The sequence below is a fragment of the Lonchura striata genome, chromosome 2 (assembly GCF_050655825.1).
Source record: "Lonchura striata isolate lonStrDom1 chromosome 2, ASM5065582v1, whole genome shotgun sequence".
Taxonomy (NCBI): domain Eukaryota; kingdom Metazoa; phylum Chordata; class Aves; order Passeriformes; family Estrildidae; genus Lonchura; species Lonchura striata.
This window is the reverse complement of record NC_140704.1, coordinates 51,857,787-51,872,150: the sequence shown is the minus strand read 5'-3', so window position 1 is coordinate 51,872,150 and position 14,364 is coordinate 51,857,787. Positions and strand designations below refer to the sequence as shown.

General features: G+C 42.0%; 1 protein-coding gene across 2 annotated transcripts in view; it reads right to left on the bottom strand.

Annotated features, from left to right (window-relative positions):
• EGFR (epidermal growth factor receptor) overlaps positions 1-14,364 on the bottom strand; it is a 150,676-nt gene that overhangs the window by 33,564 nt on the left and 102,748 nt on the right. For both annotated transcript variants that reach the window (XM_021531480.3, XM_021531482.3), the window contains exons 2-8: positions 9,206-9,357; positions 7,528-7,714; positions 6,549-6,683; positions 5,010-5,078; positions 2,678-2,796; positions 1,110-1,251; positions 278-394 (exon numbers count right to left, since the gene is read on the bottom strand). In XM_021531480.3, coding sequence (XP_021387155.2) covers positions 278-394; positions 1,110-1,251; positions 2,678-2,796; positions 5,010-5,078; positions 6,549-6,683; positions 7,528-7,714; positions 9,206-9,357 — 921 coding nt within the window. The remainder of the gene's footprint in view (positions 1-277; positions 395-1,109; positions 1,252-2,677; positions 2,797-5,009; positions 5,079-6,548; positions 6,684-7,527; positions 7,715-9,205; positions 9,358-14,364) is intronic.

The window sequence follows — 14,364 nt, the reverse complement described above, 5'->3', positions numbered from 1 at the left end:
CCCCTTGATGAGACACTGGGAAGGACAAATGGAGGAGAAGGCTGACTGCAAGATATACATGCACACAGTTTATCCACTGTACTTGTGGTGTATCCCACCTGGACAACATGCTCCACAGTCATGCTTCCTGATCAAGCCACTTGTCAGATCTCCAAACTATTGCTGGATCTGATTTACATTGAATTTTCACTTAACTAAGATCAGAATTCCCTGCACTTTTCCTAGTAAGTTCTCTATCATCCCAAAGCCTCACTGGGTTATTCCATGCTTTTTATACCTTTGCTGCATAGCCCATCACACTTTTTACACTTCCGAACACCATTTTCTTCCACTTCGTAAGTATCAGCGTTGCACGAACGAACGCAGGAACCGTGGTCTGTCACCACGTAGTTGTCTGGGGAAAAAAAAGGACAATGACTTAGGTGACTGAAAATACAAGAGGGATGACTGAAAGATGACTGAAAATACAAGAGGAATGCTTTGAGGTCCAGACAAGCACCTCAAGACTTGTAAGAAAAAAGGGCTTTGAGCTTTTGGTACATTCAGGAAAGTATAGCCATTGTCACAAACATCATTTGAAGGTAGATGAACATACAGTGCTATCACCATTTTAAAGGGAGGGGAATGGTCACAGAAGGATAAATCAACATCCATGTCTTGGTGGATTAAAAAAATACAGAAATGGAACAGCAAGAAAGGAAAAGCAAGCATCTGTAGAGAAAACAATGATCACAGGCCTTGAGATAGAGTCTTAAAATCAATTACTTTTTAACAGTCCTAATTGAGAACCAGTTAAGAGTTGATAATGCTTTGGTAAACCATAGCATTGATCCCATATAGCCATTGTTTAATGTTTTTTAGAAGATGCCTTTCTCTTCACCAAGAGAAAAATTTTCAGAAGTCAAAATGCAAAGACTAAAAACCAGGCAAGGTGATGGATGCAGACTGTTTCAAGAGGCTCACTTTGTCACCTGTTCTCAGTTCCCATAGAAACTGAAGAGAACAAGTGCTCTTTCACCTGACCACAACTCAGAGGGATGACATAGGACCCTTCCCTCTTTTCTACAATTCCCCACCTCTTCTGGGGCTTCAACCTAAAATGAACTTACGTGGACATTCCTTCACACAAGTGGCTCCGAAGCTATATTTTCCTTCAGGGTTCACATCCATCTGGTAAGTGGTGGGGTTATACAGGACCAATGGGGGACATGTATCCTTGCACGTAGCATCGTCCCGAAACTTGCGGCATGCCTGTCATTGAACAACAGCACCCATTAAACTGCCTTTTCCTTAAGAAGTGACAGTGATTTTACATCTGGTCTTCAAAACACTCTGATGGCCTCATCTGCTTCCTGCTCAGCTCTAATGGAAACCCCAGGTAGCTACAGGGATGGTCCCTCAGGCTTTGAAGTTGAAAGGTTGCTTCAGGCTGGGCAATGGAGTTCAGTAGTTTTTTAAAATAGAAACCATGAGCTTTTCTTTTTCTGAACCAGAAACCTTGGCACTCTGGTGGAGAACTGCTGAGATTCACATGGGAACGGGAGCAAATCTGCATGCCTCAGACAGAAAAATTTTCCCTTACAAGCAGCAACCAGATCAAGACAAACTATACTTTTCTTGGCCAGTTTTTAATAACCTAAATCAAATCAAGTCCTTTCCTGCCAATTACTGACTTTTCTGGCTAGATATTAAACTCAAGCCATTATATCTGGCTGCAGGTAATGAACAATTCAGCAGGCATTTATGAAGGGCAAGTTGGTTCTTCCAATCTAAATCTACATTAAATTAATAATTACTCTATTTTTCCCTTTCTTCTCCCCTGGCTTTCCAGATGAGAGAGAGTAACTGTCTTCTCTGTAAGCCAGTAAGGGGATCATAGCCATCTTAAAAGGAAACCAGAAATAGAGGTAACAACAGTAAAATCCAGCCTGGAGAATTTCTATGGTGATTACTGAGATGTCACTTAATTTTGAATGAAGTGTAGTGAAAACACGGGGAAAAGTTAAAATCACAGCCTGCACCAAACCCCTGAAACTCTCATGGAAAAGCAATGAGACCTTTATTCCCTAAAGAACCTCCATCTGTTTCTTCTCTCTTCACTGCCCCAGGGCTCCCCAAATACAGTGCTTTTGTGCCAAGTCAAAAGCAGAAAGAGAAACCCAGATTTCATGTGTGAAGTTTGGTGAAATGCGAAAAAATGAAGATCCATCACTTCTTTACTTCCCTTTCAAGTTCTTGCTTTAGTAAACCAAGATTAGTACTGACTATTGCTAAGGAGTACAAGGCAAAGCTGTGCTGGCCTGGATAACTGCTGCACCGTGGGGGCTGCTGTGGGCCTGGGGACCTGCTCACGTGGGGAAGTTGCCTATGGCAAACACTTAGATGCTCTGCAACAACGCTGAGCTCACTGGGCAGTCAAAGGCACTAACACTGGTTTGGAACACACTAGGAAGGTCCATGGGCAATGTCAGCAAAGACCAGCAAAGGCTGCTGTGAAGTTCACATCATCTTCCCTCCCAACAACCACCCATGCAGGGAAGCCCTGGAGCACCCTCCAGGTCAGCATCTCTCAGGAGGCTTTCTGGGATGAAGAAAGCTAGGGGACAAGCAGCTGAAAGCCCTGCTCGCTGTGTCAGGGGCTGGAGCCATTGTGGTGGTGGTGGTGCAGCATCATTACCAGGCAGTCGCTCTCCCGAGGCCCGGTGCACCCCGCGGCACACTGGTTGTGGCAGCAGTCGCTGGGCACCTTTCCCCTGCACCGACCAGAGCACTGCTGAGCACAGATGACTTTTGTTACTGGAAGATACAAGAAAAAATGAAAAACATCAGCTGTACTTGCTGCAATGAGATCAAGAAATACGGAGAGAAGGTCTGGTGCAGGTTCTGTCCTAGATTTTCCTCATGGGACATTCTGTCCTCATTTAAGGCCAAAGTTTGGGAGGGGTGAGAGCGAGTGTGGGTGGTGGTAAGAAGGGGTCATGTTCAGCCTGTAATTATCTTGGCTCTTATGAGGTGCTAAGAACTCTGATCCCAGCCAGGAAATATGTCCTGCTTAGAAAGAACAACCCTGTAGACCAAGCAAAACTCTGTGACAGAGCCATTGCATCTTATAGCTGGGCAACAGGGTAGAATCTGTCTCCACTTCACTGAGAAAATTTACAATTATTGGTGCTAACTTTGGGAAAAACAATGTGACAGAATTGACAGGACTCTGTAATATAACTGGAAACTGTATATTGTAGGTGTGATGCTGTGAAATGTCCCTTTAATGCACTAAAATATTTCCAAAATTTGCAAAGATAGGGGAGACTCACTCAGCAAGCAGATTTTATATGCACATTGAATTCTTTTTCCTTAATGTTTAAATCCTTGGCCAAATTTTATCTTCATTACATAACTCCCTTAGGGTTTGCACCAGTTCAACAACCTGAAGGAAAGAACTGGCCCATGTCCAGCTTTTTGCAGGGAAGTAAAAACTGCCTGCAACCTTTTGTTGAGAACTGGGAAAGCTTCTCCATTTGAATATCAAAGGAGAGAAAAGGATAACCAGAACAATTTAAAAAAAACCCACAAATGAATGGCTACCATGTTTTTGTACCAGAGACCCAAAATGGGATTGTTTGTTCTCTAAAAAAAATAAAAATTACTGATCCATGAAGTCTGGCATAAGGTGCTAGAAGAACCTGATGGCTACTCTGCTTCAAACAGCATCCTGAACATTTCAGCTATGCACTGTGCTAGCTGTCACCAACTTCATAGTTGGCACAAATGAATTACAATATTATCAGAAATTCCTGTAAGTCTGAAAACCATGGTTGTTAATGAACAGAAAATTATTTCAAAAATAGCCAGCCACAGGGTATATAACAGTGATTTTTAAAAATCATATATTCTTTTTCCATTACACAGTTCTGTATCCAAACTGTATTATTTTATTTTTTCTTGTAGACCTGTAAGCAAGGTAGTGTTTTTTCAAGGAAACAGATTATTTCCACAGTATGTATTAACCTCTCTCATGGCAACTCCTCCATTCAACTAGAAACAGGGGTGATAAAAGGCACATTGTTCTACATCAACAGCATTTTGATACAATTTTTTTCATAAGAATTAGCAGGGGAATAAAGCACCTCATCACTTTGAGAACTATTGACTAGAGTTTCCTGCTGGAAACATATATTACATCAAACATTTTTACTTCACATAGAGTATCCCACGTTCATTTCCAGAAGAACGAGATGTATCCCCCAAACTTTCCCACATATGGAAATGCAGGATACATTTTCAGTTGGCCAGATTCTCAAATGCCTGGAGAGGCGAGCAAGAGCCCACAAAAGATTTTGTTTCATGCACTCATCAACCTCCTGATTCCAGCGAGGGTTTGTAAACGCTGGAAGCTTGCAGGGCTGAGACTGGAGGTTTTGCAAGGTCCTGGGACAGCTGTGCAGCCTCAGCTGCAGGAACCAACCCGGGAAGGGCTTTGTATGCACAGCCACCATCCACCCAGAGAGCCAAACTGCAGAGCCAGCTGACAAAAACTGAAGCTTACGCTGTATGAAGACAGCAAAGGAGCAAATATGCTCCTCTTTCCTCAAGCTCTATGCCATACAAATTTGGCTTGATATTTGCACACAAAAAACTTAGGTTCAGGTGACTATTTGCAATGGAAAACCGAATGTAGGATGTTGCTTCCATTTGCATTATGTCTAGATCAGCAGTTTTTCCACTGAACTTTTCATGAAACAAAACTCAGTGTATTTCCCCACTTTTTAAAGGAAAAAAAGAACCAAAACCAAACAGTGAAACAAATTGTCAGTGTTCTTCCTCAAACTTTACTTTAGGAAAAAGAAACTGTTGCAAAACCTCAGACCCTGGTAAATGGATGTTTCTGCTTCTCTCTTAGTATCAAGCAAGCACCCTATTTGCATAATTACTGTTAGTTTTTCAGTAGACAGAAATGTAGTATGTATGTTAGAGCACATAAGCTTTTCTTAATTAATCTGCAGGCTTACATGTCTGGCAGTTTTTTTCACCAGGACCCCAGCAGTGGTCTTCTGTGCAGTTCTGATGGCATTTGGGACCTAAAATACAAGAGGGAGAATAATATTCTGTAAACAAAGAAAATAACAAGGTACCATGAACAACAGAAAACAATGATTTGAGACTTCCTTCCTGATAAACCAGGGTAGGAAGCACCTATATAACAGTGCTCAAAAAATTTGAGAGCTGAATTCGTTTTCCTTCGTTCACCTCTGCTTTCCTACGTGCAGTTCTCCACCTCCACACCTTTGAGCAAGAGAGCACAATACCCAGCCAGTCTAGCTTACGAAAGAGGCATATTTTTCCCAGGAACAGGAATCTCAGCTACTGCCCGGCTGGCCCTTCTGCTGAGGTTTTCATGCTATGGCAAGTCACCACTGGCTTGAAGTCAGGCATGTGCCAGCTGCTCACTACAGGCCACATGTAAATCAGTGTTTCTGAACCAGGCAATTCTAAAAAGAAAACAAATCCAACTGGATTCACAGGCAACCGCCAGCTACTCTGACCACTAAGTAATTTGACTTGTCTGCTTTGTGCCCTCCTCCCATCCTCTGCCAAAAATACTCCTTGTGCAGGACTACACTGCAGATGGACAATTAATGGAGAGGTGGGCAGGATGGACAGACACCTTGCCTGACCTTGACAGTTCAGTGCTGGATTCTTTCCCATTCTTCCCTCCTCGCTCTGTTCTTTCTTCTTCTTTCTTTTAATGACAAGCGAAGTCCCAGAGAAACAACTTATTTTAGAGTATTGGATCATTATTAAAGCCATAAAAGGCTGTCTTAGCAGATTAATGTGGAATTCACTACATTTAAAAGACATTTCCTACTAGAGTGTTTCTTCCCACTAATAGCATGTGATTCTCCTTCCCCCTGTTAGCCATCAAATACCTGAACAAATGCCAATACTTGTCTAAGAGTGGATTAATTTGGTGTGGGACCAAATAACTTTTTATTTAAGTTGAAAAGTTAAAGGTTAACATTTCTGTAGTGTTCAGAGCCAAACTCCTGTGCTGACATGTATAGTTTGCAACTCCTTGATTACACCAGGGCTCCATAGAAAAATAAGTCAACACAAAAGTTGGCTATTAGCTCTCAGGCAATTATGCAACTGGAAGAAGATAAAGAAAATATGTTTTCCTGCCAATTTATAGTGCTAGAAATGAAATGCTCAGAAATGAAAATAAACCCTCCTTTCTGTGAAATGACTGGGGATTTTACAAGGGATGGGGCTGAAGGATTAGTTTGAGCCTGCTCTAAGCATATGCTGTACAAACTTTTAAATATCCCCTCATATCCCTGTTGATCTGAAGTGTCAGACTTATTTACCTGTTTATTATTACTTTTGCCAGGGTAATCTGTACAGTCCAAAACAGGAGAATTTTATGGCATTACTTGGGCTCGAAAAAGGCTTCAAGTAACTCCATGAAGCTACCCATATGGTTTTTCTCTCTCATTTTACTCTCCAAAATGGAGAGGGACACATAGCACTTCTGGTAGGTTAATACTCACAAGAAGACAGGTTGCTCTCAAATTCAAGCACTGTGGGAGGCTTCTTGCTTGTGTCAATGATGTCATTCCAAAGAACAGTGTCCATGTTGCACAGTTTGGGGTTGTTGCTGATTTTAACACCTCCATTAAGAATTTCTGTTACAGAAAAAAAAATAAAAATTGCTAAGTGAAGCAAATCCCTAATTTGTCCCAGAGACATCCCCAAAATGTCTCTGATCTAAAGAAAGATAAATAAATGACATATTTCTCCACCTCAGTCACAGGATACTGACAGAAAGGAACAATCTGCAGGGCATCAGCACTCCTGATGGTGTAACAAACACCAAAACCAGACCAACAGGTCCTGGAGATCAGCTTTTCTCAGATGCCACCAAGATGCCACTATGTGTAGTTTTCTGCCTGGTGCCAGCCACCTCTAGGGCCCACATTGCTCAGCAGAGTAGACACTGCTGGTGTGCCCAGCCAGAGACCATGTGAGACACACATATTACCAGTTCCCACAGGGATCTAATAGAAAATATTGATATCTATGCACTGGAATCAAATAATACAAAATAACAAATGGATGCTTCTTTGCCAGTTTTGGGAGCTAAGATGAATCTTGATGAATTTTCTTTATCTTTTGCAGAAGACTGTCTAGCAGGAAAGCAATCAGAAAACTACATTCAGATCCTTGCTTTTAAAGCAGGTTTTGATGGCATGTGACTTTGAGAGGCAATCTCCAGTAGATCTTGACACCAATAAGCTGAGAGTTGAAGTTGGCTTTAGAGGTGCCCGTCGAGGGAGACAGGAGCCTCTCCTGTGCCACAGACCCCCCAAGAAAACACAGCTTCCACATCCTGTGCTTTCATGTCACATATGGCACCACCCGGAGAAAAAGTTTGCCATGGTGAACCTTCTCCTTTCCATGCACAGTGCTCTCACCACCAATGCATGGATGGACAGACTGCTTTTAGGACACTTCTTGGCCATGTCTCACCTGAAAGCCGCTTCATTGGCAGCTGTCGGAGTCCCTGGGTTTTATTCATGTGGTAGTTGGATAAAACAGCCAGGGCGTAAGAGTTGTCATACAGCACATTGCCTCGGATGATCTGGAGGTTTTCGAGGGGAATGACATCCACCATGTTAAGGGCGATGAGCACGTAGCCTGCAACCTCCTGTATTGCCTGAGAGAACAGCAAAAGAACCAAGGTGCTTCATCCATAGTACTCTTCAATAACTGCTTTCCTCCTCCCACTCCTCCAATCCACCATCTTTGTATTTCAAGGAATGACAGACCACCTAATCTCATTAAAAATAAGTAAATCTAAGAAGAAAAAGGGACTATGTGAAAAACCTTGGTGGTTAAGCATGTATAAACTCAGCCTTTCAGCAGCTGCCAAAAGTCCAGCATACTCCTGCTCTGTCCCCAAGTAAGGGTAAGTGGGACTTGCTCGGGGAGGCAGGAGAAAAGTGCAAGCATGCATGCACACATGCATGCACACAACTACATGTGATGCTTCCCATAAACACTTGCCTAGCCTTCAACAACTGGCAGCACACAGATGCCACCTGATTCAGGCTTTTACATGGTCTCTTCTGTTCCCCTTCCCATGCTCATCCAAGGGGATGACTAGGCAGCCTTCTCCTTTCTAAACAATATATATTTTTACAGGACAAAAAGGCAAGTGAGGTTCCTGCATATGGGTTTATTCCTATCTTGCACTTTGAAATGTATGCATTTTTATCTCCTACAAAAATCACTGCAAGTGAAAATCCTTCAGGCTACTGAGGATATTTTCCTTTTCTATAAAGACTACCAGTAAATTTTCAAGAGACTCGTTACCTTCCTCAGAACCCTGAGCTCTGTGAGCAGGTTGTGTTTGGGAAAGAAGAATGGCAATACCATCATATTTTTAATCCGTATGTTCAAACCATAGATTGTTTGACACTGTTTGTTACTTGCTGGTGGAGAACCTGGAGGTCCCCATGCCAGCCATGGCTCCTCCCCATGCTGTGGTTGTGTTTTAACATCCATCCTCTGTTCCCTCCCTCCTCAGCTCGCCTTAATTTGCCCATGAACTTGTGCACAAAACGAATGTTGAGATGGGAGTAGCCCATGTGTCAATCACAGGGGATTATCTTGAAGATCACTTCAAGAATCCATGTGGGAAGTTATTGCACAGGACCTGCCTGCCTGCTGAGGGTGTGAGCACTTCAGGCTGGAGAGGCACTCACCACCATGGCAGAGAAAGGGATCACAGTTTGGAGGGCAGGGAAAAGGCCTCCACACTTCACAATCTGCCACTTGCTTTGTGCTTTGCTTTGTCCTGTCAGCACCACACAGCCTTTTGCTCTCTGAGAAGTGAAGTAATAGGTAAGGATGTAATTCTAATTATAAATGAGAAGAAACCCATCTGCATGGCACCCAACACAGGCTGGCAAGTGCTTTAAAAGCTATTTCTCAAAGTACCTGATTTATGTAGTAAGGTTGAGCGCATCCTGCAGCCTACAGGTATGCTTAGACTGTAGGCTGTGATTCCTCTGATCTTAACTAGCTCTGTTTTTGGATCACCACAGAATTTTATCAGCAGCTTTTATCAGCTGATCCTTTGCACTTAAAAAATGGAGTAGGATTTGTTGTAGCAGAGAAGGCCCCACTGGCCATGAGCACTAACCTTCAGGAAAGAGAGGTCACGATTGTGCTCCACATATGTAATCTCCAGGTTGCTGAGTACCACCTCGCAATTGTTGTACATCCTCTGCAGGCTGGTGAAATGGTCTTCCACATGTCCCAGTTGGGTCAGCTTGTTATTTGTCCCTTGACAAACTGTGGAGGAAAGGAGAAAGCTCCATGAAGGAAAGGAAGAATAACTACAAGGCAAAGACTTGTTGCTTACTTATCTTTAAAAGCACTACAGTAAGTTAAGCATCAGTTTCATAAGAAACGAGAACATGATGTGTCCAATGGCACACATAGGAAGTGTGCAGTATTTCCCAGGGACAGAGATGTACCAGAATTTAGAGTTGGAATAATCCTCCATCACTTTCTGTTATGGAAAAGCTTCAATATGAGACTTTTGTACATAGGTAGCACTAAGTTTTCTGCATCACAGGCATAACTCAGTTCCTGAAGACAGGACATTGATACAGTTCCACTGGACACTACTGAAACTGGCATGCTGCCAGGTATCACCAAAGGTGATTTTCCTGATGACTTATTTTACATTGCTTTCAGGGGCACTGGGTCTCCTTGAAAGCTCAGAAGAAGGAAGGGGGCCTTCCTGAAGGACCTCTTAAGCTACAAATTTGGGTTTTAAGGTCTAACTGAACCTCCAGGGTTTACACATCTCTTGCCACTCTGACATTTTGGGAGTATGACAGATTCAGGAGATTTTCTGGCATATTTATCTTTGGCACTAAAATCCACTTCTGCCTGGTGGGGAAGGAAGAGATGTCACACAGAGCACCACTGAGATTCCAAATATTTATAAACAGCATGATGGAAAAAAGAATCCCCTCTTGAAATTATATGACTCTGCTTTATTAAATCTAGAGGAACTGACAAAAGTTATCACCATTGTATTTGATTGCAATAAATGAGCAAAATGCAAACTTGCTCTGAAGAAAAACACCAGACACAACCCTGAAAAATTCTGTACTCATACAGTCATTCCCTGTGCTATCTATACAGGGGTCAAATTAACACATTTCTCAGTTATTCTAATACAGAGCAAAGGCAAATGATACAGAAGACAATGTGGTAAAAAACTTTACAACCCCTTTCTGGGGCTTCTTCAGCTCTGCTTTGCTTTTCAGTGGGATCAAAAGGAGGCTGTTATCTCATCGTATGTATAATGAAAGCCCAGCCTCACTGCACAGCTTTCCATATTAAAAGAACTATATACTTTTAACTTGGAGAAATGAATACATGAAATTATACTTTTGCAGAGCCATAATTCATAGAAGCACCAATCACAAATTGGGGTGCTGCAAAGGAAATAATGAAGACTCTTGACAAAGCTGGAAATATGTTTCAGTTCTAGTAACAAAAGGCAACACCTGTTGAAGATTTACTGAAAAACTGATGCTTTATTAGTAGGAAAACCAACATAATGACAGTGAGAAAAACACACCAATCATCAAAGCTATTCACTGAACATGTGGTACTTCTCAGTAAAATCATCAGCATTAGGAGTTACAGTGATAACAGATTAAATACTCTGGATCACGTTTAAAGCAAGGCTGTTCATTCACATTCCTCAGTTATTTCTCATTATACATCTAGATAAACATAATGTTTGGAATCAGAGCAGCAACTGCTGGTAAATGGGAAGACTGATGGGCTGTGGGTAAATAATCTAAACTGCTTGACCCTTTTTATATGTTTTGAATTTCTGAATTTCTTAACATTTGCTTTAGAAATTATAGGTGGGATTTTCTGTTTTAGTTTTAGTTTATGTTTCAGTTTCAAACTTAACTGTTGCATTGTGTTCATACTTCAAATCAGTATTTGCTTCAAGTACAAGGACCATAAATTATCAGAGTCACAGGTAGATTTTTATTCTGCGGAATGGTCACATTTTGAAAGTTAGAAATACTATCTTATGGCTAGTCTGCTCTGGCAAATGTGTTGTTGTTGGGGACAGGGATGAAGAATCTTTGAACTGACTAGAAAAGTCAAGGAGTCATCCCAGAGGGCATCTTGAATTTTAAGCAATGTTATGCTAAAACCAAGGAAAAACCAGTAATTACAGATTCTCAGACTGTTCAAAACCTCAGCTTGGATGCTCAGTTTAGGCATCTCATATCAGATCTTTAGAATAGTGTGATTTTGGAAAGCACTCCAACACAGTGCAGGAGCAGGTGCAGTTTAGCCTGCTCACAAAAATAAAAAGATGTAAGTTAGCCTGCTGTGGTCTTCAGGATCCACAAATGTACCTGATGGACTTGTTGCATCTCTGAGGTTACCAGCAAAGATCTGCCCCAATACAGGCTCAATGCAAAAACTGCAGTGTTTAAGCTGCACCTGAACCAAGGGATGGCTGGGAGGAGCTTTCTCTGGTGGCATCCTCCTGTCCATCTGTGCCCTTGACCGACTCTATGTGGCTTGGCACCGGTCAGATCATACAACAAAACAGCCCAGGTTGCTGAAACAACCTTTAAGACAAACTGCACTCATTTGAATGTTCTTCTCTTGGGATCAGACAAGTGTTGGAGCTCTGAACTTGGGCCAGCTGTCTTGAGAAAGACAGACTTTTTCACTGCTTACTAGGTCAAGGCTGAGGCAACAGTCAGAGGGAATGGTTACTCTTGCACTTCTCCCTCTCTTTCTCCCATGGGACCTCTCAGGGAGCCATGCCAAAGAGTTGATCCAAGCTACAAATAGTGTAAGAGAATAAATAAATAATTGAACAGAGGGTATTTTTTAGCTCAGGAAAGCTTGTTGATTTGGTTCATCATGGTGCTCCATGCATTGGAAACAGCTCAGAGGACAGCAAGAGGGCAGAAGCAAATAGTCAAGAGAAAGAGCTTCTCTGCTTCTGAAGCTGCAGAGGGAAACCCAAACATAACAAGCTCTGAAAGGGCTTCAGCTTGGTCCCCCAGGACCTCCTTTTTCCCCTGTACTGTGAACAGAGAACACTTTGGTAGTTCTCTACCAAAAATATCTTAAGCTTCATGTAAAACCACTGGTCCCCTCATCCTCCATCCAGTAAAGAGTACCTGTAGATGAGATGTTAGTTATGATCTGGAGAGTGGAATAAAGAGGGCTGCTTCTGTTAAGAAATCAACAGTATGTGGTTATCAGAGTATCAGTCAGAACATCTCAGTGGAGCTTTCTCCCTCATGCACAAATTTTTGTTTGTGCCAAGAGATATAAGGGATCTAAGTACATCCACAAAGTGAACTTCATCACACCGGTATTTACCAAGTGAGAACCTGGGTCATAAGCAGTATATGCTGAACAAATAAAGCCCAAATCAAACAAAACAAGGTAAATCCCTGCAGCACTATTACTGAGCTCAGGCAAAGGCTCAGAATAATTTTCCAACTAGAACATTTGAAAAGAAAATAAAATGGCCTGCTTGCATCTGATGAATAACACCATTCCTGCAATTTCTTTGCTTATGGAAACTGTTCTAAAAAGATACATGCTATAATTATCTGTATATAATATCCCAGTGTGAATGCCACTCTGGCCAGAGGCTAAAGCAGAGACAATGAGGTGATCGCCTTGCTCTGCAGAGTTTTAAGTGGGATGTGCATGCTTGAGTGGATGGCATTTATTCCAATTTAACCTCTATTGAACTCAATCTACTTGTCCTCTAAAGGACAGATTCTGATGCCACATGCAATACATTCATCATGTAATTTTGTTTCAATGCGTAGCAAAGCCAGCACTATCGAGGTTTATGAGTCAGTGGTGGGCATGGATACTTTCACGGTACTGCTGGAAGTTATGGCAGCATGCACTGTATAATATATGTTCTATGTGGACACTTACACATTTTAGCTAAAAAGGAGAGTAAAACATTCAGAGTGAGAACATCCCTGACCAGTAGAAAAGCCAAGATCCAGAACTGAACCTCAGGGCATGGGCTGACCCCTGAAAGATGAAAGCTTTGCTTTTATCTGTGATGTTAATATAATAAAAACACAACCGGTCTGGAAAGTTTTGACATAGAGGGCATGTCCCAAGAGGCTGCTGTCCGTGACAGTGCTGAGAGCAGGGCTGCATGCTGGGAGTGCAGATCCTACCCCAGACAGGGTAATCTCCTGGACACTTAGTGCCCCAGCCACCACTCCTGTGCCAAGGGAGCAATCCAGAATTCTGTGGGGCAGCACCATGGGATTACCACCATGAAGCATTTAAATTCAATGTGATATAGATTTTAGCCCATATGCCACATTTCCTAAATGCCAAAGTGATGTTGATCTTGATTCAGTTGCAGCATTACCTCAACAGACAGCCTAACAAAAATTTAGATATTGCTGAAATGACCCATATGTCAGGTGCTGGATAAGGCAGTAGCAATCAAAGGGCTCAGGAAAGATGCACTCTATACTGACAAATGCAAATTCAGTGAACTTAGTGCTTATGAAAAGGGCAGGGTTGGCTGTCCTGGCTACTAAACCCTTCTGTGTGTCCACTGACATGCTTGCTTCTCCCCTCTTCTGCCTCAAACTTGGACTTACAGGAGTATTTCTTAGTGATGCAAACTAGTTCACCCTCTGCAACCCTTTGCTCCTTGGCCACTTTTTTCTTGTGCATCTTGAAGTAGTAGCATGAAACCAAAGCACTTCCTAAAAGGCATTTTCCCCAAGTGATGGTAGGGAGACAGAGGGCATCCATACAGCTGTAACACTAAGTGATAATATTTTCCCAAATCCAAACAAGCTCAGATTAAACAAAATGGTCCCTGCAGCAATTGCACAGATACAAGTAAAATCTGTTTTCATCTTTTCCCCAGAAAATCTCTGATTATTGAAGTCCTAAGCCTGTCAGGCATACTTGCTCCAGACGAGAAAAAAAAAAAAAACAGAGAATGCTTTGAAACCAAATTATCACCAATCCCCAAATCACAGTGTTTCTATCCATGCCTAGCCTGTGTTGTCTTCCTTCAGCTGTGATAGAGATATCAAAATAGTAACTCACAACGACAATTTCAGAGATATGCAAATCCATTTCCATGCTTCATATGTGACTTATAACTATATATGCCCTACCATGATAAATTTATGTACTTTTGCATGTTTTCTAGCCATTACTGACAATAACACAAAACTTGTAGATAAGGGGTATTTATTTAATCTGACAGTGCATTTATAAATGTTC